The sequence below is a fragment of the Gallus gallus genome, chromosome 22 (genome assembly GCF_016699485.2).
Source record: "Gallus gallus isolate bGalGal1 chromosome 22, bGalGal1.mat.broiler.GRCg7b, whole genome shotgun sequence".
Classification (NCBI taxonomy): domain Eukaryota; kingdom Metazoa; phylum Chordata; class Aves; order Galliformes; family Phasianidae; genus Gallus; species Gallus gallus.
In genome coordinates this window covers 858,153-881,353 of record NC_052553.1, presented here as the reverse complement: position 1 = coordinate 881,353, position 23,201 = coordinate 858,153, and the positions used below count along the sequence as shown (strand labels likewise).

Genomic DNA, 23,201 nt, shown 5'->3' with positions numbered 1-23,201 from the left:
CTCTGGGCCGCGGTCCCAAGTTACATAAAGGAGGTGGGAGAGAAGACTACAACTGGTTCAGTTTGCCCACAAATACTTCTACAGCCCCACGTAATGGAAACCAACAAAGGACTCTGATTTTGGCAGAGGCAGAGCCCATGTGGAAGGCTGATCCGAGGTCTGGGAGAGCTTCAGACAGAAGAAATCAAAGAGTAGAGCTGGGCTTTGCATGTGACCTCTCTTCAGTTTCAGCCACTGGTAAATATGGTTGGCATAGACCCTCCAGAATCACTCCTAGATGTTGACTTTCCATATGCCTTGTGTTTGTAATAGCAGTGTTCTATCACAGAGTTTATTAGACTGAAATCATCAGCCTTTTACATAGACCAAAGTTGAGCACAGTTTTCATCTGGAAATGCTTTAGAATTTATGAAGTAACCTGGTCTAGCAGCATTTATTAACAACCTGGCCTAGTAGCAGATCTGGAGGTTGGTGGCCCTGCCTGTGGCAGGGGCTTGGAACTCAGTGATCCTTGGGTCCCTTCCAACCCAAGCCATTCTACAATTCTAAGTGGGGCAGTGTAGCTGTTTGCACTGCGTGATGATGATCTCTGAAGTGGAAAGCGGGTCAGAAACAGTGCACATATCTATGTAAACTGTGGTCAATGGACTTCTGGCTCCAAGTATTTCATTAAGCAGATATGATGGGTAAGGACAAAGCTGGTGAATGGCGATTTGAAATAAGATAAGAGAGGGCATAAAGAAGTTCTCAAGCAGAATGAATCAAATATTGCAGTAAACCACCCCTCCTAAATCTCATTTTCTTGCTTTTCTAACAGGTAAACTTTATTCTTGAGCATAAAAACTCTTCTGCTTTCTGGCATAGAGCACTAACTGCCTCTTCAAAAAGAAAGATGTCTAAAATTGTCTTCTCATAAAGTAAGTAGTCAAGCATACACGATGTAGTCCTTTTGAGAGAGCACATATAAATCCAGGCTAAGGGTTTCATGGAAGGCAAAAGTCAACTTTAGCTACAGTTTGTATACAATTTTAAGATCTGGCATCTTTTCTAACTTCTTGTCCTTCTAAGTAAAATTCAAGTAAGACAAAGACACTTGTGTATTTCCCACTTTTATTAATGCAATTTGAATTAGGCTGGAACCTGCATGTTCTGAATATGCCACTTCAGGCTATTCATACAGCTCTGTCATAGCAAAAGAGGTACCTTAAATTCATCTGCGAATGAATGACGCCACATGCAGTGATATTTAAAACATAGTGCTTCAGTGAAAGTTCAAATATATTTTATACACAGTGATTATGAAAATATATTTTCCCATACAATATTTTACTTCTAGCTACAAAATATGATAAAGAAAAATAATTCATTTGTTTCTCTAGCCCTAGGAATCTTCTTCTTCTGCAACATAGACATCACTCAGTGGAAGTGATGAGGTGGGAGATAGGACTCCAAAAAATCATGAAGTATTTCCCTATGGATGTATTTGACCAAGGATAGGGTGTTATCCTAGAGCCAGATTAAAGAGACCAGGGAATTCAGAAAAGAAATCCCAATTCTGAACCACAGGGCTGTAGGATTTTGAGTCCCGGAAGTTCACACGATATGCCTGAGTATCATCAAACCCAACACCTCTCCCCCAAACACATCATAAACTGTTCCTAAACTAATCATCTTTCTAGACTGATGGCAAAGCAGCATTTTCATAGCAACCACTGAGACGATAACTGTGACTTCAGAGGATGGGAAATTCTGCACTGCATGTAAGAGGCAACGCACCGAAGTAATTGGAACTCAAAGCACTGCTGACAGATCATGTTCTGTAAGTTTTAGGATATATCTGTTCTGGACTTTAGTAACAGCTCTATTTCCCTAGATTCAATGTTAGTTTTAACTTTGGGGTATTTTAAAGAAGCATCTGAGGTAATAGTTCTTGATGCACCTTTTTTGGTATAGTTTCTTCGTGTGCTTTTTGATTGTGTATAAAATAAACGTTAGATGAGAACTCAGCTTGATACTACAGTGGAAACAGCTTACAAGATGAAGTGCACCACCACCTAAAGAAATGCTGTCAGGCTTTCTGCACTGCAGAAGTCACATAGTTCCATATTTGCTCACATGTAAAGCAGCTGTGAAAAGGGCACTCCACCCCATGCAAAGAGGCTTTCACAGCCACTTTTAAGCAGGCCCAAAGTGGTATACTGACATCTCGCTGGGGAAAGGATTACACCCATGCGGTCAAGGATGCAGTGTACAAGTTTGCATAGTACATGAAAGGGAAACAAGTGCCATTTATTCATATACTGGAGGCATGGCAGGGGAGAAAGGAATGGGTGCTGTGGCCCCAGTGCTCATCTCTGGTGACGGTGGATTGGATTTTCCTATGTACTTTTAATTCCCCACCAAGAATGAAGAAAATCTACAGGTACTCCAGGTTGGGAATGGATAGCACATTTGAAAGCAAGAGAATGTTTCCTTAGCAGCTGTAATTGATAGTGCAGTCGTATACTAATTTGGAAAAGATTAAATAAGCAATCCCAGTTTTGAACAAGGATGGTTTTGTTATAACCAAATCTGCTGTGTGTGCAGATCCCTTCAGTGGAAGCAGCTTCCACAGCACATTTTAGAAGATAATAAAGCTGTTCTATACCTGAATGCTAACTACTACAAGGCAATATATTACCTATAATGACAGTTAACTACTGTTTTCAACCCAGAAGAGTACCTGAAAACATCCTGTGGACATTATCTAAACCACATATCCTTTAATGTACTGTGCATGAATGAAGAAACTAGTGTATTTACAGTTAGTCTAACTGTAAACCTGAACTTTGATGCTACTATACATGAATAACATTTTCTATTCGTATTGCAGCTACAGATTTAATAAATAGAATTGCATATATTGTGCTTTATAAATTAAAATGAATTCCAAAGTGAGGCAATGCTTGTCAACAAAAAGCCACACACACTGATCCTAGAACCAGTTCACTTCCTCACTCTGTTCAGAGGTAGAAACAGTATCTATTTACCTATTTCTACCTCTTCAATTAAAGCTCCCTCCCCAAAAAGCAATAATAGCTTACTTAGGCACTACTGCAAATATATGTTGTCTAATAACCAATACTTTTAACTTAATAAGGGGAGGACATGAATAAAGTCACCACGTTTTGATTCCTTCCTCTTCAGCATATTCTCTTCCCTATCTGACGCTCTGAGACATGTGCAAAGGTGTCAGCATCTCTTCAAAAATAGCTCCTTTTACATTAGATCCCCTCAGATTAGCTTCTTGTAGATCACAACCTGAAAGATCACAGTTCTAGAGGGTAAAAGAGATCAAGTATTAGTTGAATACACACAGAACTTTGGGGTTCAAAAACTTTAAATGCATTTATGCAGAAGCCACGTATGCTCCTATAACTTCAATCTCCTTACTCTGTCACAAGATACAACTAAAACTAGAGTAAGACAGTGGTTGCATGTTATACTAACAACTGGATTTGGTTTTGCTGAATGCCAATCCCCAGAATTCTATTAGTTGACATTTAGTATATAAAATGAATTGTAACTCACTTCCAAATCAGTTCCTGCCAAAGTTGCTCCTCTAAGATTACAGTTCTTTAGTTTTGCATTTTTCAGTGTTGCAACTCTGAGATTAATTCCTGTCATTTGACTGCCTTCCATGTCAACACCTTTCAGGTTAGCACCTAGAACACAAAAGTACTTTTACAAAGGAAGAACACTTAGAAACATGGGATTCCAGAGAAATGCTTGTTCAGTGCCATGTAAATTGATATCTATGTGTAATGATTATACAGTTGCACTCAGTCTTACATATATATGGCTCCTCAATGTAAACACATGTATTGCACAAATCATGGCTCAATCTTGTACATAACATATGGATCTTAAAACACATGCGGCTCAGTTTCCATGGAATACTTAACACACAAAAATCTCTTACCTTCCAAATTAGCTTTAATGCCAGATGGGTCTTCAAAATTGCACCCTTTTAGAGATGCTCCTTCTGCATTGGAACACAGCATCTTCACCCCTTGGAGGTTTGCACACTGATAGAGAAAAATGCATCAGGGAAATTCATGCAAGTGCACAATTGCACAATGCCAGAAGTAGTCAGATTGTGGTCTTCATTTATGCTTAGGAAGTGAAGCTACTAAACCACAACAGCCTTGTTACTTTGAGGCAGTGTAAGAACTTGATATTACATCATCGGGACAACAGGTAATTCCACACCCTCCTCCTCGCTTCCCCCCAACTTGTTCTAATTCCTCTTTCTTTAAGAGGACAGGACAGCCCAAACCTTCCAAAGCACAATAACTCTTACATCAAGCACTGATCCAGAAAGGTCAGCTCTTTCAAGATTTGCACAACATAAATTGGCATGTGCTAGGTTGCAGCGGCTTAGGTTAGCCATCTTGAAGTTGATATATCGAAGATCTAGTCGTGAAAGATCTGCTCCACTGAAATTGAGACCCTAAAACCAAAACCAACCCCAAAAGTTACAAAAGGTAAGGTGTAGCTCTGAATACAGCACAGTTAAAAGCATCATTTCTCTGCCACACACGCAAAGATGCATGCACATACAAGGGCACCTATTCTATTATATAAGACCTAAACCTAAAGCCAGTGCTTTACAGCTTGGCATTACTATTCAAATGCATCCTACATTTAAAATAGAACAGCTTAACAAACTGATCTAAGGTAAAGCAGCCAAAACATTGCACTCAAATTTCATACTAAAGTTACTCTGCCACAGCTTGGCATCAAAACCTCAATTAAAAACAGGAAGGCAGGGGTGGAGAAACACATGCTTGAATTTCACATCATCACATGATGCTGCAGGGCATTTCAACACCTGACACCAACACTACAGATTAAGGCAAAGTTTGCATTTCCATACCTGACATCGCAGCTCAGACTTGGTTGGGGTTGCCAGCAGGAATCGCACAAACTCTTTTCGAGATATAGGAGAGTGGTCCTCTGCTGGCTGTGAGTTCTGTTGAAAGAGTTGTTTACAAGCTAATACGGATAAGACTAAGTTATATATTGCCTGGAAGAGCAGGACATGCACGTTCATGTATAAAAGCAAGCAAGTTACCTTAATAGCTATTTCTAGATGTTCAATTAATGAATCGATACCAAAAAACCTGGCTTCTTCCAAAACACCTAACAAAACAAAGCAGTTATTTGTTATTTACACGGAGCCATTAAATGAGATACCACTCTTCCCTCACTGGAGAAGGCAATGTATAGCCATGCCAAGAACATAAGCTTCAGGTTAATCCAGCCTCCCTATCAGAGGATTGCCAATTCAACTATCTTTCCCTGTTTGTCATAACTCTGTTTTAGCTACAGTAACCAACAGATGAACAGAGCACCTCCTAAGCCTTAGGAAATGCCTAACAAATGCATGAGCTAATAGAACTGTCAGCCATACACATTATATTACACTGTAATGGGACAGAGGAAAACAGAGCTTACTTTCAGTTAAAAAGAAAAAAATGAGTTTCAAGTGTAAGTATTAAGATATCAAATCCAGGGACTGTTTGAGAATAAATTCTCCATAGTAAAATATTAAACATTTACATAAGCAGACACAAGCCCCAGTGATTTTATCATGTTTACCTCAGGGCAAAGTTAGACTTATAAGAATATGAACTTAGGAGATGTCATACAGGTAATACCTACCAAGCAGATTGATGCCATCATTGACAATGAGCTGTCCATGACGCAAATAGTTCAAAATAGGCTCAAAATACTCTGGGCTGCGATCAATTAGGAATGCTCCTCTGTGATCTTGCTTATTTCCCCAAGCATCTGTTGCCACAAAACACACATACTTAAATCTAAAAGCATTTGCTACAAGTTTCAGATTGTTACTACCAAGGGGATACAGGATTGAAACCTTCCACATGAAAGGGCATTTCTTAGAGAAAAGGAAGGAAAATAGGAGTGGAAGGGAAAATTCCCCTTACATGTAACCCCTTCGTGCTATAAATAGCTAAAACACATTTCATGACATGTCTAAGAACAACTATTAGAGTAAAAGCAGCTGTAAGATTTTAATCTGCCCTTGATTGGTAAACACATCTCATTTGGTGTTCACAAAACTGAGTAAAATGCAACAGCCAGAAGAGTCTAAACTAGAAAAAAAAGACTCTAAAATATTAACTCTGGATGGGAGTTCTATGTTCAATTTGTGAGATAAACATTATACGAACAAGGGAGAAATATACAATTAGAGAAAATGATCACATGTTGTGCTTTGATGCTTTAACATACTTTTAATACTTTAACATATAAATAACACCTTTAACTTAATAGTGCCTTTTACCTGTTTGGCTAATTCATTAGCTTAAAGGGTGAGTTTTAATTCGAGATACTAACCTTTATCTTTAAACATGTGGGCCAACATACTGTCAGGTTCTTTATTAACCAAAGTACTCCTAGAAAATAAAGGCAGTGCAATTTTATTTTTCAAATGGAAAGTTTTGCTACAAGACCCATTTGCTGGAGGGAATGCATTTCCTTGGCACCTTGAAGGTAATTAATGGTGCATGATATGCATTCCAACTCTGTACTAATTTGATTTCAGAAGAGACAACAAATCACACTTCTGATCTAAGGTGTATCAAAGGTATTTTAAATACAAAGCACTTTGTTAGCTGAAATGTTCCAGGGATAAATGCAGGCCTGTTCAGACTTTTCACCACTGTTAGCACACGTGCGAACTGTTTAAGAATTCTTTTCAGAATGGTGGCATCAAATGCCTAATACTGAAAAAGCTGCAAAAGCTCTCTTACTCCATAGCAAATGACTTTTCTTGTTCTTTCTCAAGAGTATCCAAAGTCTCACTACCTGAACACACACCAACTACTATAGCAACCTTACTGAAGATAATTCCTGCTCAACTAGCCCCATTTTTACCGTGTCGTGGTGAAGTATCGACCTCCAACATTGAGTGTTAACCAGTCTGTGTGTGCCCCTGTAAGCTCTTCATGAGGTCTCGCATCAGTCTGAGGATCTACATAGGTGGTAAGAACACAGATGTTACGAGTTGTGAACATTTCCAAATCCTCTTTACAGTAACAGGTTTCTGAAAACACCAAAAAATTAAATTTTAAATTTACACTAAAGCAAAGCAAAGAATCATAGAATGGCTTGGGTTGGAGGGACCTCAAAGCCCACCCATCCCCTGCCACTGCCCACCCCCCCCCATCAGATCAGGGTGCCCAGGGTCCCATCCAGTCTGCCTTGGGGCACCTCCAGGAAAAGAGGCACCCACAGCTCCCTGGGCAGCAGTGCCAAGGCCTCACTGCTCTATGAGTAGAGAATTTCCTCTTAACATCTAACCTATTTTTTCCCTCTTTTAGTTTAAATCCATTCCCCCTTGTTCTGTCACGATCTGCTCACGTAAACAAAAGGCTGAAGAATTCCAGAGACTTACCAATGAACGGTTCCCCTTCACAGACAAACAGAACATCATCATCTCTGGAAGGGGAGAGGGCAGGGGGAAGAGAAACAGAAAAAAAGATGAAACAGCTTTTCGTTCATCTAAGTGACATTGGGATCCCCCCGATTAGTTTCAGGTACATGATAATCAGATTCCATTAGTTAGAATTAAGAATCTGATTGTTCTCTTAACTTCGCAGGTTCCAGATGACTGCAATTCTACCAGCTATACTAGAGATGCTACCAACAGAGACCTGTATCAGCCAGGTAGAGATCACTTCTGATATTGAGCAGCTTTAATTTTAGGAAATAGTTCCTCTTCTCCCCATTCTGAGGGGCTTCATGTTATATGAAGCCAAAGCCATGCCACAGTTTGTCTCCTTTTCAAAAAATCCCATCTGAGAGCTAAACAGACTATTGGGACTTTCTGCCATATGTGAATCCACTCAGAAGGACATTAAAAAGCATACAGTGCAACTTGCATCAAATTCAGATCCATCAAAATAGAAATTCTTTGATGTTCTGTAGACAGCATTATTTTTCCTTGAGGTGAGTAGTCCGTTGAGTATACTAGCTGGAAAAGATCTGGTTTTATGGAAGGCACTTGTTATTCACAGAATGGCTTAGGTTAGAAGGGACCTTAAAGACCATTGAGCTCCAATCCCTCTGCTGTGGGCTGTTTGCCCCCCACTAGATCAGGCTGTCTATGTCCCCATCCAGCCCCCCCCCAACAACTGCAGGGATGGAACATTCACAGCTTCCGTGAGCAGCAGTGCCAGAGCATCACCACCCTCTGAGTAAGCAGCTTCCTCCTAACATCCAACCCAGATCTCATCTTTTAGTTTAAAGCTATTCCCCTCCATCCTATCACAGCATATAAAAAGTCGGTCCCCCTCCTGCTTGTAAGCTCCCTTCCAGTACTGAAAGGCCACAATGAGGTCTCCCTGGAGCCTTCTCCAAGCTAAACAAGCCCAACTCCCCCAGCCTTTCTTCATAGGAAAGGTGCTCCAGCCCTTATTAAGGTCAGAGCATTAATGGGCTATTAATCTCCATCCATAATTTGGCACTTATGGGATCAACCTTACCTAATCAAAGCGATATCATCGATGAGTCCACCTTTCCCATTGTAAACACTGGTTGCTTTAATCCCCAGTTTATTGCTCGCCACAGACAGCAAATCCGACAGCGTGCCATATACAGCCACCACCTGCAAAGAGAAGGGAACCACACTGGGGCTACTGCCATCCCAGAGCAGCGTTGGGCCTTAAAACATGAACTGCTTTCACTACAGACAATTGCCTCACAGCTCTGAACAGAGTGGAAGGCGGGTTATTTATCAGCTGGCCAACAGAAAGCACAGCACAGAAAGGCCGCAGCACATCCCTGATCTGCTCAGGTAACCAGAGCTAGCAGCTCAGGGCAATTCCTCACAGCGCCCAGCGCTGCCCCACACGCAGGCCTAGGCCCCGGCCCAGCCCCCAACCCCAGACCCAAGGACCCCAATCACAGCCACAACGGGCAGCCCTCCGGCCCCAAACCAAGCAGAGGGAAGTAGAACGCCTCAGAAATCCACGTGCAGGTTCCCAAAGCCTACCCACAGGCCACAACCCCCGCCCCTCACCTTCCCGTTCCGGGGACTGCCGTTAACGAACAGCGTGACCCGCCTCATGCTGCGCCAGCGGCGCCCCGCTCCTCCTGCCGCCGAACCCGGAAGGCAGCGCTCCCTGAGCGACGGGAACTACGACCAATCGAAAGCCAAGTCACCGGCCAATGAGAAACGCGCCCCGCCGGAGGGGCGGGGAAACGACGGGTGGGCGGGTTGGGGGCGGGGGCAGTGCTGCCAGCAGCCAATCAAAGGAGGAATTTGGGTCCCTGAAGCCGAGCGCGGCCCGTGATTGGTGCGCGCTGTCACGCGGACGCGGCTCGCCGCGCCGACCGTTGCTTTCAAAATGGCACTGCGGCGCGAGAGTAACGGTCAGTGATCTCTCCGCGGTTTGAATGTGAGAGGCGCGAGCGGGGCCGGCGGCTGAGGGGGCGGAGGGCGGCGGGCGGCTGAGGGGAGCGCGAAGCGCTGAGGGGATGAAGGGGGGGCTCTGGAATGCCCTGTGTGGCCGCTCCCGCCCTGCACTGCCCGGTCCGTCCGTGGAACCGATCGCGTGGCCGCGTGGGCTGCTGTGAATCCAAAACTTCCTGACCAGTTTCCCTGAGCTTTTAAATCTGAGAAACTGAGTGCGAAAGGTGTGAGCGTCCTAAACAACCCCCCCTTCCCTCTCCTCTTTAAGCTGTTCGTACACGTTGTAACGCAATTGCGACGTGATTGCATTTAAAACGTGTATTTAAACGTGGAACGTATACATTTATCACAAAGTAAAGGCACAGGCCTGTGTTTCCTTACCTATGGCCATGCTTCTGTGTGTGCTCTGGGCATAAGGCTTTCCCTGCCCGCCCCCTCCCCCCCCCCCCCCCCCCCCAGGGAATTCCTGGATCTGCAGTCGTTTCACATCGTCAGAGGACTCTTTTCCTTATCAAATAACTTAAAACTTCTTGTCCTTTTTGACAGGGAGCTGTCGTTACAGGAGAACAAAGAATGACTCAGTGGTTCTTCAGGCTTAAAACACGTTGTGGTCAAAGGTGATAGATGCTGTGCTGGAAGCTGAAAGCAATGAGAGCAGAAATCCTGCAGTGAAGGAAGAGATCCCCATCAGAAGAGTGGAGAGTTTGCAAAGTGACTGAGCCCAAAGCCAAAATGGCATCTGAGAAAGAGAATGTAAGCAATGGGACTGAAGGCCGAGAACAGGAATCGAACCATGGTGCAGAGGATGCTGACAGCCATCAATGGGCAGAATGCCCCTCTGATACTCCAAAAAGGGCTGTGGTTGGTGAAGCTGCCTGGCCTCTGAGCAGCAAGGAGAATGTTTCAGGTAGACCTATGCCTCTGGGAGATGAGTGCTGCTTGACACCTGCAAGGCTCAAAGCAGAAGAAAAATCCTATTGTGGATTATCAGAGAAACAGAGGAGAAAAAGTGTTGATTTTGCAACTGTAACTACTGCTGATTTTGGGATTACTCCAGAAAGCTTTGTTAATGGATCTACAGGTAAGGCAAGGCTGGAGTGATCAGTGCTGTCTGCTGTTCTCTGAGGAACAGACAACAGGAGGTTGTCCAGTCCAATCCCTTATCAAAAGCTTCAGAGTTCAGTCAGGTTCACAGTGACCAGCTGAGATACAGCAAGTCCAAGGGTAGGAATTTGACTTCATTCCCTATTTGCTTTAATTCTCTATTTTTCTGTTCTGGTGATTAGCTGTCAATGAGTTTAATGTGGGAGTAGTCAGATGAACTCTGCAAGTATTGTTTGTGTTCCTTAACTCACGATTGAAAAAAAAAAAAACAAACCAAACACTTCAGTTTCTCTCTTGATATATGGTATAGTTGCTTTTTATTCTTTATTTTCTTACTTGAAAAAAACAGAGGTCAAAGTCTTATTTTTCTGTTGTACAGAGTTTTAGAATCTGTTTTTAGGGACTTGATTGAAAAACAACATGAAAGAGAAGGGGTTGGACTGGATGATGTTGCAGGTCTTTTCCACCCTTGGTGAACCTATGATTCTCTGATGGTTTTCTGAGCCAAGCAGCTAAATAAGGTTGTTTCCATAAATAACATAAACAACTCTTAAAAAAATAAAATAAAGATAATTTAAACAGTACTCTGCTGTGTATCTTCATTGTATTTTTTCCTCCTGTCTCCATTTCAGCAAAGTCTCCAGCTGCACTGAAGCTGAGACGAAGATCAGCCATTGGAGCACGGGGGTCTCCGGAAAACAATGCCCTCATTCAATACCTTGCCCAGCAGAAAAGCAATAGGCAAAAAGAAGCTTCTACACAGGTGAGGGTCATTCTCAAGTGTCTAATGCATCATTTTAATTCCCCTAGGGATCACTGTGCAAGTCTTCGAATTTAACACCTGTTGGCAGAAAGAGACTACAAGCCCAAGGAAGGGGTTGGTAGAAGAAATAATTTTGGCCTTAATTTTGTTGATTTTCCTTGGACACCTTATTTTAAAATAGAGAGTTGATACTGGTTATGTCTCTGTAGAGTCTGGATTCTTTTTTGTGTTTATTTTCACTTACCATAACCTTCATTTATCTGCATTCACTGCACTTAGATATCTGGCAAATTAAACTTAGATGGTTCAGATTTAAGTAAATACTAACATCAGTGAATTTTCTTTTTTTTTTTTCTTTTTTTCTTTTATTTGAAATCAGACTTGTTTTAATTCAAACCAACATAGACTCACAGTAAACAAATTCTGGAAATGGCCTAGAGGGACAGATTAGGAAAGAACAACAAATTTCTTGATACTGTTCCTCTTTTACTTGTTTTTCACCGTATGAGTAAAGCAGCAGTGAGATAAAATACTTGCTCCCTCCCTAAGTGTTCTTTATGTAAAAGGTATAAATAAGAACTAAAGAAAATTGCATGCTATCTTGAAAGAAGTGTCTGCTGACATTGATTTTCTTTTAACAGGTCAGTCCTTGTCAGTTTGCCAGGTCACTGAAGAGCAAAATGGATATCTTTCAAAGAACTTTTAAGTCAGATCAAGACACTGAAGGGAAGACGGGCTTCTCTGGACTCTCAGAAGTACCTGCTGCTTTTCAGGAAGATGGCTGTTGTAAGTTAATTGATTTTAAATATTAGGTCTTCCTTTAAGTCCATAAATATGAAACAATGCTAAAGCAGAATAGTTGAGCATTTTGTGTTTGTGAAGCAGAGGGGAGTGTAGAGACTCCTGGGGAGAGAAATCCTCCCCAGAAATCTTATCCTTCATGTAGCACTCAATTTTCACATTTTGTTTCATGAATTGCTCAAAGTGTGGAATGTAAATATGGCACAACAGTAGCAAACATTCAGAGAAGAACAGATTCTTCCTGAGACTCTGAATGAAGTAGTTGACAGACTCTGGTGAGGGGTATACACGTGTTTTTCATAGAGCTAATACTAAAGGCTTCTCAATTTCACTTCAGTCTTTAATTTTCATATATACGTACTTTAAAGATTTCAGTCCCGACCATATCAGTAAAGAAGTCAGAAGTAATGTCATATCAGACGAAAGCAGGAAAAAGGTTAATTTTGCAGAAGAACTAATTGTGGCAATATATGATGAAAGCAAGCCGCCTGTCACTCCACTGCAAATGAGAAATGCTTCGTTAAGTGAATCCACACCGAGTGGCTCACAGCTGCGATCTGTGTTGAAGAAAACACCAGTGAAGCAACTGATGGACTGCAAGAAGGTTGGTTAATTAACTTACATCACAGTGGAAATTGATTCGTATTTTAAGATGCTTTCTGACTATTTGTATGCACCAGAGATGGTTATCAGTGGTTATGTTTGTGTCATGGTTGGTTTGAAGCATTCTTCTTATGGGAAGATCCATTTTTATGCTTTTAAGTTTTACTTAAAAAACAAATACGTTTGTTAAAGAGTTGCACTGATTATAAATTTTACTTTCAGAGGAAGTTATTTTCACTTTTGATTTGAAAAAGGACGGTCCTTAAATGGTACTTAATAGATGCTATTATCACTTTTGATAGGAATATTCAAACAATACTGTTCACAGAGGAGGAAGTGAATCTTTTACAGTCTCTGATCACATCTGTGAAGCACTGCAAACAGGTTTGATTCCTTTTTTGTGTATGTTTTTCTTCTTCTGTTCTGTAAACTGGAAGAGATTTGCAAGATCTGAAGGGTATTATAGATTAACCACCACTGAAATAGCTTGTAAGTGGTAACATACAGTGTGAAGTGGAAAATAAAGTTACCAAGGGAAAAAAAAATACACTTCAGAAAATATTTAATACCAAAAATACTGATATTGATACCAGTATTACAAAAACTGCCTGTTATTCTTGAGATTTTACCGTTTCTAGCTACAGCTTGAGAGGCAGCTGGTCTCTTCTAGACTTCTATTTTCTTTTTTCCTTATTTCTTGATATTATAGTAATGCTAAACTAAAAATTCTTGTAGAATTCATGTCTAAGGGCAATAGTTTGTTGTTTGGTGTGTGATTATTTGAGGGAATATTAAGACCTGTAAAAAGGCCTTGAGAAGTCTCTGCTCTGTGAAAGCTCTGCTTTAAGTCTGTTAAGCAGTCGGTGTATTTTATTGCAGTAGAGAAAACTGAACATTACAGCCCCAAAAGGGCGAAGAAGAAAAAAGTGACTTTTGGAGATGATCTCAGCCCAGAAATATTTGATAAAACTTTGCCTGCAAATACTCCACTGCGCAAAGGATCAACACCGGTCTGCCGTTCAGGATCAGAACGTGACAGCCCTTTCATAAGGGCAGGGCTCACTGAAGAACCATTAACTCAGCCAAACTTTGATAGCAGTGATGTAAGTTTTGTTTTCTTTATAACTACAAAAACAGCCTTCTTACAGTCCCTGTGAGTGTTCAGTGTATTAACTTTTCTTCATTTATCTTACAGGAATGTATTCAGCCTCCTCAGGAGCTGCAGGAGAGCTCTGTTTCAGAAAAGCTCTTACCTGTTGAAAATACAAAAGGTAACCTTGACTCATATTTTTGTCATTAAACAGTATATCTTTGTGTATCTAAAAATGGAGAGATGACACAATTGTGTTGGGTTTTTTTGTTTGTTTGTTCAACATAGGATGTCTTGTGCCTGAAGTTAAATGCTCTTCCTTTCCTGTAAAGGTCATTGAAGTAGCTGCCAGAGTTTGCCTACTGTTTAGATTAACTGGATGTTATTTGAGCTTGTGTTTTTCCACACAAGTGGTTGATCTAATCAGGCTTACTGCTTTAAATAACTGGGCTTACTATCTGGATTTATGATATTGTGGTTTTGATGGTTTTAAAATAGCAAGCAACGCTATAAGAAAATAGAAAGGAGGATATGCATTTGTGTTTTTATCTCTCAGAGAAAGCTTTGTAAGTGTTACTTAATTTGTTATTGAGTATTATTTTTCTTCTGATATATTTTGCAAAGTAAGCTTTTCTTTTTTTATCTGGCCACGTTTGATAATCCTACGTGCACAAAATCTCACTCTAGGCTCAAATCTAAACATGCTGAGAGTAGTGTTAAAATCGTGTGAATAATTTCCTCAAAATATGATTGACTTTTGCTGATCAGAACCAATATTTTTATTTTCTTCATGTATAGAAGCAGAAACTGACAAATCAGATGTGAAAATGACTTGCTCCTCTACTAAAAGGAAGGTGAGGTTCTTTAATGGTGGGGTTTTGTTTTCTCTACTTCTTCCAACAAGGATATTTTTGTATACCTCTTGAAGTACATCAGAGCTTTTGCATCCTCAGATATGAGAATTGTAGACATCCAGGTCTATGGGAATATCTCCACTTTGTGCAGCTGAGGAAATCTCATTTTTGACAAAAAGTGGCTTTTCAGTTATTAACACCAGTTTGGATTACAATCTGATACTTAAGTTTGCTCTTTCTGTTAACTGTTGCAGGAACTTTCCCAAAGAGTTTAGCCATGACAAAAAGTTGGAAGAGATAGATCCACAGGCTTTCATTGATGGGATCAAGGGCCTCAGTCATTGACATGTAATTACAGAGGGGTTCTTAGGTCTTTTGCACTGTGTTGCTTTTTTTGAAAAAACAAACATGCACCTACACATAAACATTCACCCCAATAACTAAAAATTCCTATTCTTCAACAGTATAGCACCATTTCTGAGGGGACTGATTGTAGCATCTCAAGAACAACCAACACTAAGAATGCTAAAGACATTAAAAATCCAAGGAAGAATGAACTTCAAAGACCAAAGAGTGTGACTGTATCTGCTGCCAAAAAGAAGCAAGTAAGTGACAGCTCAGTGCAGTTGGTGAATACTACCTTTATTTCTCTGTCCCAACATCTCACACAATTAGTCTTCTTTCTTGTATGTTTTCCATGATTATTTTAATGTTTATATTACACATTTTCTAAAGGATGTTTTTGTTTCCTGTTGCTGCCAATACTTTCCTCATCATGTCTGTCTCTTGTTTCCCTTGACTTACTATCACAGCTGTATTGTTAGGGCTGACTGGAAGGGCTTTCAATACTTGTAGGGCAAAGAGGGGTATTTCAGAAGTGAAAGGCACAACCTTTGAGACTTCAGGGACTGTTTATGGTTCTCTTGTCAACTGCACACAGCTGATAATTCTTTGAACTTGCCCAGTTATATGCCAGTTTGCTTTAAATGTCACAAAGGTGTGAGGCCTCTGGAGTATTTGAGCATTTTGTGTGTTGGAAAAGAAAGCACATAATCCTCTTCAAACTAGAAATATAGTTTTGATTTGAAAAACTCATTTGCTTGATTTCCTGATTTGGTTAAGTTAAAAATCAGATCTCACTGGAGAAATAATTCTTTATATTGTAGTTTTTAGATTAATGTGAAGAGAGCAGAACAAGCAGGACATAATTTGTAGGGAGATTATTATTTTCCATAAAATCCAGTAATGGTGCAAATTCCTTGTTGGAAAATGCCACAAAAGATCCTTGTATTTGCATTGTGCTCTATGTGGTCCTCTTGGTCTCTTCAGAAAACAAAACGTGCAACCTTTGGGAAAAGAAGAAAGAGAAAAGTGAAAAAATCTTTATATGGGGAAAGAGAAATGGCTTCGAAGAAACCTCTTCTGAGTCCTATCCTTGAGATTCCAGAAGTTTTCTCTTCTGCCTCATCTCCAAATTCACCAAAGGCAATTGCATATTTTCCAGGTAATGTGTTCTTTATTTTTATTTTGCCTTAGTCATTCCTTGGCTTTTATTTCATAGTTATTTACAAAACTGTTGAGAGCTACCTTGTGCACAGATAAAGAGCCCAGTACGCATTTTTCACTTTTAATAGCTTCTGGAGTAGAACGAAGTAGAAATAAATAACAGAGTCCAAAGCATCTAATAGATTATTAGTCTCCAGCTGCATAAATTTAACTCTACTGGAAAGCTCACTACAAAAAAAGATTCTGTTCTCTCACTGGATAACTGACAAATAGGAACATGATGTGCAGTAGCTTTCTGGGGAGACTTTTAATGCTGGTTATTCGGAATGCTTATTTAGTAGATTTCTGTTTGGTGAGTAAAATATTAGGAACTTTTTATTGTAATATTTCAGAAGTTGATTTTGTACATTCACAACTGGAGTCAGGTAACCATGTATCATTCTTTGTATTTTTAGATCATTCCACACCCAGGGATGTTCATAACGATGTTCAACAGGAGCAAGTGATTGAAAAAAGGATAGAGACAAACATCCCTGTTGTTCATGTGTATCCAAGCTCTGAGAACCTGGATATTGTGGAAGAAGGCAGCCCCAGCAATACAGTATTTCAGGTGATCTGAAGTCTGTTTCTAGAATTGATAATAAGGTAACTGATCTGCTTAATGTTAGTGCTAGAAAGTAAGTCTTGTGCTTGGTTTTGTTGTATTAAAAAAAAAAAAAGAGAGAGACTTTAGGGAAATTGGAAAAAAAAAAATTAGCTGTTAATGGTTAAACACTGAAAGAGGATGCCCAGAGAGGTCATGGAATCTGCATCCTTGGAAGGAGTTATTCAGAACTCAGCTGAAAAGGCCTCAAGCAGCATCAACTGCACCCCTCTTTGGAGCAGGTTCTTTCCAACATGTGGGGTTCTAGGAATTTAGATTTTTTTAGTTGTTTGGCTTTTATTTTTGAGAATGACTCAACTTAATGAGGAAATCTAGAGTACTTGTTTAATTATCAGCTGTTTGAAACAAATTTTATATGGATTATTTTTGCCTTTTTTTTTTTTTTTTTTTTGCAGTTTCCAAACGTTGTGCCAGACACAAACGATGTTCTCAATACATATGACTGTTTCCAGCAAGCTGAAGAGATTGCATGTTTAAAAGAGAAAACAGAAAGTGATTTCTTGATAGAACATGAAAAATTACAGGGAGATTTCCCAAAGAAGGAAGAGTGGCTGACAGGGCTAGAATATCCTAACCAAAAGGACACTGATGTACATGAGATTCTCCAAAGAACTGAGTGTCCACCTAAAAGGTCTTCAAGAAGTAGACCACCAAGAAGAAGTAGCAGTATCGTGTATATTCCTCCTATTGAAAAGTCTCATTTTGAAACGACTGGAGACGATCTTCAAGTTTCTTCTTTTGATATTGAAGAAGTTTTATCGGCTCCTCAGCTAAAAAGTAACTCCTTAAAAAAGCCTTTGAGAAGAAAGTCAAGTATGAGCAGTGAAACAAGTCAGGTGAGGCGCAGCATGAGACTACAGAAAGATGCTGAAATTGAAGGACTTGCATGGATTGAAGTAACCAGTGATATTCTGCAGAACCCTTCTCTGCTAGCTCCTGCCTGTAGAACCAGGAGAAAAATAAGCACATCTGTCCTTACAGAATCTGAGAATATTCACCACAGAGAAGAAAATCTCATCCAGTTTGCAGCATCAGGGAAGGAGAACAATGAATCTGTTCATGTTGCTGGTGGTCCTTGCAGAAGGAGGAGGAAAAGCTCTTGTGTATCCACACCTCAAGAAACAAGAACTTGGTCTCAAACCAGGAAAAGGAGCATAACCAATTCTGTATATAGGAGAGACAGCAGTAACCAAGAATACTCTGAAGAAATGAACATACCTCTTCAAAATAATATTACCACGTAGTGAGGTTTCAGCTACCTCTCATTTTCTTAAGTGAAGGTCAGTATTAGATTCTTATATTCTCTCTTGTGAGTTCTATTTAGAAATAAGATATTAATTCTCTATTCCACTTAAATTCTTACTCGTTATTTCCTTATTAATATTCTGAGTAGCTTAGAACTGATTTTAGTAGTTATGATGAATAAAACGGTTGAAGGTCAGAGCTGCATGGAAAACCCAGCTTGGCTCAGTGTGTTGGTCCATAGGCAGTCATGGCAGGCAATCCAGGAATAGTTTTTTCTCCCATGATGAACTGCATTCTGACATAAGCACTTCATTGTCGTCTACATCTTTGCTTATGTGTTTTCACAGATTAGCTCTGTCTACAGAGCAATAGCAATTTAATACCATGCGTGTTATTAAAAACTCATCAAATGACTTTCTTTGCAACACCAAGTTCAGCCATTTCAAGAAGGCAAGGATGAATGTCTGTCAGCTACAAGAATTGCTGTAGGGGGGGAGTAATGGATTTTTTTTTTTTTTTTTGGAAGATACAATAAAGACAAAAAAAAACCCCTCACCTTAGATTTATGTATGCATTTTTTTTTCATGCATGGGTTTTCTTAATGTTAGGATGAATATGTGAATATGCTTACAAACCCAGCAGTTTGGGGTTTCTGCCTGTGAAACTTGATAGTGATAATTAGACTGTATTAGGTTTATCTGTCGTGGCACGTTTGCTCTGCTCACAAATGCACAATCATTATATGAAGTTGCTAAATGAAGAGTTATCAGAAAACAATGGAGCTTTCGGCCATTTTAAATAAAGAGTAACAAAGTTGTTACTTCACAATTACAGTCGTATGGTAAAAAGTTACTTTTCCTATGAATGGATGTTGATATTAATCCATATTTTGCCAAAAGGGTTTTTTTCTTTTTATTTTTTTCTCAAAAAAACAGGACTCAAGCCTATGGATTTGTTAGTTTTGGAAGTCTAATCAAATAAAACATGAATTTCTATTCAGTAGTCAGGCCACAAATGTTTGACAGTATGCCCTTTTAGCTTGAATTGTTTGACATGGTGATATTTCCCTTGTGATAGGTCATTCCTTATAAATTATTTTTGAAACCTGTTTCAAAAATGCCATAAAAGAATTTAGATTTCCAGGAAATAAGAAACAAGCTCTGACTCGAAGGGAAGGAGTGTAAGGCAGCAGAGTCGTTACCAAATGTTTAGGGACTTTGCTTGACTTTGTGAAGGGTATGGTTCCTACAGCTGAGGGCTAGAAAAGACCAAAAGGTTGGTTTTAAACCAGCACATCCAATCAAAAGCCACCACCACCAAAAGACTTTTAAAAATTGCATTGCAAATAACAATTTAAAAAACTTAAACTGACTGAGGCGAGTGAAATATTTATGATACGATGAGGCTGTGTTTCATTTCTGGGCCCTTCTAATCTTCTGTGTGTGTGCTGTGCGTACACTGTGTAATACTCAGTAGCTGACCTGTCATCTTACTGTTTCAATACTTCTGGTTTGAACAGTATAAAAATAAGAAATGATGACTGTAGGTGCCTATTTAAACCGTTGCTGTTGCTTTCATTTCTCATTCCATTCTGTTTCAGCCCCAGTGAAATACCTGTGCCACCTTTCAGGAAATAGAGCTTCCTGCTGAAAATGATCTCTTCTGTGACCTTGTTTTTACCATTATTGAGATGGAATAAAATATTTCATGAACTTGGCTGCTTTTATAAAGCTTAAAAGCAAACAGAACAGTAAAACATGCATAAAAATGAAACTGTTCTCTACAGACATCATCAGCTTTTCCCGAGAAAAGAACTTCTAAGGCAACTTGAAAGAAACTTCACTAATTAAATGCTGTTCATTTTGTACTGCTATAGAAACATTACTGAAGTTGTCAAAACAGTCTCCTTATGTTTTATTTCGGGTTTCATGTTTGTGTCACAATGCAATTTTTAGGTTTGGAATGGCAACAGTTACTCGGGTCGTTTTGCTATGATGGCAATATGTTGGCTTACCAGGAGAGGGCACTCTAACATGAGTTTTGTGGTCATAGCTGAATTATCTTGAAAATGTAACGTATAAAGTTTTTGAACAGATGCTATGTGACATAAAAACTAAGTAATAATAGCTGCTACCATCTAATGTTCAGAAGAATCAAAATAACAACTAAACTAAGCACTGAAATTAATCAGCACTACAGAAGTGAAACACGCATTATATTCAGGTATGACGACATGTGGAAATCATATAGCACTTTAAAATACAGCATTGCTCTCTAGATTTGCAGCAGAGATATTAAGGTCTACCTGTTAAATCATGCAGTAAGGCAAAGGCAAACCTTTTGAGGCTGTGGATGTCAGAGATTGAAGATCTGCCTTAAACAGTCAGATCAAGTCGAGATATCCTGGAGGGAAAGGCAGTAAATTAGCATGTATGATATTAGAGGACTTAATCTGCCTAGAACCTGCTTTTTGTGGTGCTGCTGTCCTATGCATCATTCACAGCAGCAGTTGAAGAGTATTCTCCCCTGAGGTTTCTTGGGTGGATGCGTTAAGTGCACTTCAGATGTGAAGTGTAAATAAAATCAGAAGTAGAAGAGCCAGGGCAAGGAGAAGAAAAACAAAGGTTGGATTTACCTCCTGGCACAACGTGATAAATAAAGAGTTGAGTCCCATGTACTCAATGGCGGTTTGCCTGGCTTACATGAAGGTGAGGTTAGAACCTGCAGAAAATAAGCGGTTACAGTAACTGGGTTTAATCTGGAGAGGACTTGAGGGGAGACAAGTCTTCATTTATGCAGAAGCTTGGTGGAGGTTAATGGTTGGTTCTTTGTAACTCTACCAAATGGTACAATAAATGTTTTTAAATTAGGGGAAAAAAAAATAAATCTGGTTAAGCAGTAAGAGGAAGCTCCAGCACCAGAGATAGTAGATTGCCTTGGGAAGCTGTGGAATCTCTATCACTGGAGGCTTTTAGAACAGTTTAAACAAATTTCTGTCTGAAATGACATACGATACTTCCTTGGGGTAAGAATGGGGCCTGGACAGGCTCTTGAGGTCCCTTCTGGCTGTGTTTGCTGATTGCTAGAGATTAGGGTTACAAAGTGAATTGAGACTGGCTAGCAGTGAAGGTCTGAGCTAGAATCTGTCATGGAATAGTAGGAGTAGGAGATTTGCTAACACTGAGGGCTGCATAGCAAGGGAAATAATGGGAGTTCAGGGAAGAGCCCTTCAAGTAAGGCTGACAAGATGGTCCTAGTATTTTAAACGTTCAGCTCTTGTGTGATTTGCTCTTCTGAGGCAAAGCATCTCTACAGACACCAGCAATTGTGAAACCTACCATTTGATGGCTGTGCTGTTACACAGAAATGTAAACTGCAGAGTGAACTGTGCTGTTCTGTGAGTTACCATTTGCCTTTGAAGGACCAACAACTTCACAATCCTTATTCAGCGAACAGAAGTGCTTCCCAAGTTGGTCTCTTGTCTATGTTGCTGACTAAGGGTATAGCAATTCAATTTTAGGTATGTTGTGTGCAGATATTGTAAGTGTGTAGTTCTAATTTTCAGCTATTGCAGCACTATAAAGAAATCTATGGTGTTGGACAGCCTCTTTCAGCTCTCAATTGTTCTTCCAAAGGGAGGCTCCTCTCTCTTAAGAAAGGGTTATTACAAAAGACTATTTTCTGTTTCAAAGTATTCACCAACCTTACATTTTGCATTGCATAGACATGAAATGGCTCAAGTATGGTGACAGCCAGCACTGAGTGTACACTGCCAAGGAACCATATTTAGCAGATTGCCACGAAACGATCATGGTCTGATTAACAGAGAACAAGTGGTGAGTCCTAGAAAGGCTGGTTATCTTGCCAGTCCAATGTAATTATGATGTAACTAATAAGTAAGAGTTATTATATTGCTTTTGTTTACTCCGTCCTGCGAAGCACAGTCTTCATGTGTTTGTAGGTAGTCAGCTGACTATGCAGAAGCTAGCAAAAAGTACACCATAGTTGGGATGGTCTTTTCTTAAATTTGCATTGTGTTAGTGAGTCAAGAATGCAAAGAACAGTAATACACATGTTTTCATAGAGTCATTTGAGCTAAAAGGGATGCTTAAAGGTCATCGAGTCCAACTCCCCTGCAATGCACAGGGACACCTGCAGCTCCATCAGTGCTCAGAGCCCATCCCCTGACCTTGGGTGTCTCCAGGGATTGGGCACCCACCACTTCTGTGAGTAACCTGTGCCAGTGCCTCGCTACCCTTATTTTAAAAAACTTCCTTATATCCATTCTAAATCTCCCCTCTTTTATTTTGAAACCATTTCCCCTTGCTGTGTCACTGCAGACCCTGCTAGAGTCCGTCCTCTTCTTTCTTACAGCCCCTTTGCTGCTATCAGCTCTCTCCAGAGCCTTCTCTGCTCCATGCAGCACAGCCCCACTCTCTCAGCCTGTCCTTGTAGGGAAGGTGTTTCATCCTTTCTTCAGAAAACTTTGAAGTGAGTACAGTAAATACAGTAGGGTCAATGTATTATTCTTTTCCAGTCATTATTTGATGCCAATATTTTGCCATATTTAAGATACACATCAGTGACAAAAGTGGAGAATACTTTCAAGTTTTCTCATGTGATTTAACAGAATTAAAACAACTTTCTCAAGTTGGTAGTTACTCTTAGCAGGGAAAGTAAACAATCAGAACAACTTGTGCCATTTTTCTGATTTACTGATAAGCTATATTTTAAAATAATTGTAAATAAACCTTCATGGCTTTGGTTTATTTTTCTCTACTTGCTTCTGACCAGCTTGATAAAGTGGATATTGATACACCTCTGTGCTGCATATAAATGTTGCTATTTTATAGTCATTTAATTGTGATAACTGCGTGGTTCTTTAGAACTCTAAATTTTGTGCTGTAGCTCTTTCCAACTCTGCATCCTCTAGCACTCACAATTCACTAAGACCACGGAAGTAATTAGTGATGAGCTGATCTATGCACAAAGAAGCAAACAGAAAGGCATTGTTAGATCTACATACAAGGAAATGGAGAGAGGAAGAAAAAAAATGAAGCCACTGAAGTATGCCAAGTATAGCTTAA

The 23,201-nt window shown here is 39.9% G+C and overlaps 2 protein-coding genes across 7 annotated transcripts; one reads left to right on the top strand and one right to left on the bottom strand.

Moving 5' to 3' along the window:
* Positions 1-1,096: 1,096 nt before the first annotated feature.
* KCTD9 (potassium channel tetramerization domain containing 9) lies at positions 1,097-9,186 on the bottom strand. The gene is made up of 12 exons (NM_001012839.2): positions 9,092-9,186; positions 8,556-8,677; positions 7,466-7,509; positions 6,946-7,042; positions 6,406-6,464; positions 5,707-5,835; positions 5,117-5,184; positions 4,919-5,014; positions 4,343-4,492; positions 3,962-4,067; positions 3,571-3,704; positions 1,097-3,316 (listed from the first exon to the last, which is right to left on the bottom strand). Exons 1-12 carry the CDS (start codon positions 9,137-9,139, stop codon positions 3,200-3,202), a joined length of 1,170 nt encoding a protein of 389 aa, NP_001012857.1. The 5' UTR covers positions 9,140-9,186; the 3' UTR covers positions 1,097-3,199.
* Positions 6,882-22,883, top strand: CDCA2 (cell division cycle associated 2). 6 transcript variants are annotated; one of them, XR_003071652.2, is made up of 16 exons: positions 6,882-7,053; positions 7,671-7,737; positions 10,031-10,565; positions 11,221-11,351; positions 11,993-12,137; positions 12,521-12,756; positions 13,058-13,139; positions 13,635-13,858; positions 13,951-14,026; positions 14,644-14,699; positions 15,164-15,304; positions 16,029-16,203; positions 16,661-16,815; positions 17,265-18,149; positions 21,839-21,950; positions 22,199-22,883. XR_003071652.2 is itself a non-coding variant. In XM_015297327.2 (15 exons), the coding sequence occupies exons 3-14, from the start codon at positions 10,217-10,219 to the stop codon at positions 18,111-18,113; spliced, it is 2,619 nt and encodes an 872-aa protein (XP_015152813.1). In that variant the 5' UTR covers positions 6,882-7,053; positions 7,671-7,737; positions 10,031-10,216; the 3' UTR covers positions 18,114-18,149; positions 21,839-22,883. The 6 variants fall into 6 exon arrangements, 5 of the variants coding, with proteins under 5 accessions (XP_015152813.1, XP_015152809.1, XP_004947613.1 ...); XM_015297327.2 differs by having other exon boundaries at positions 21,839-22,883; XM_015297323.3 differs by having other exon boundaries at positions 19,715-22,883.
* The last annotated feature ends 318 nt before the right edge of the window (positions 22,884-23,201 follow it).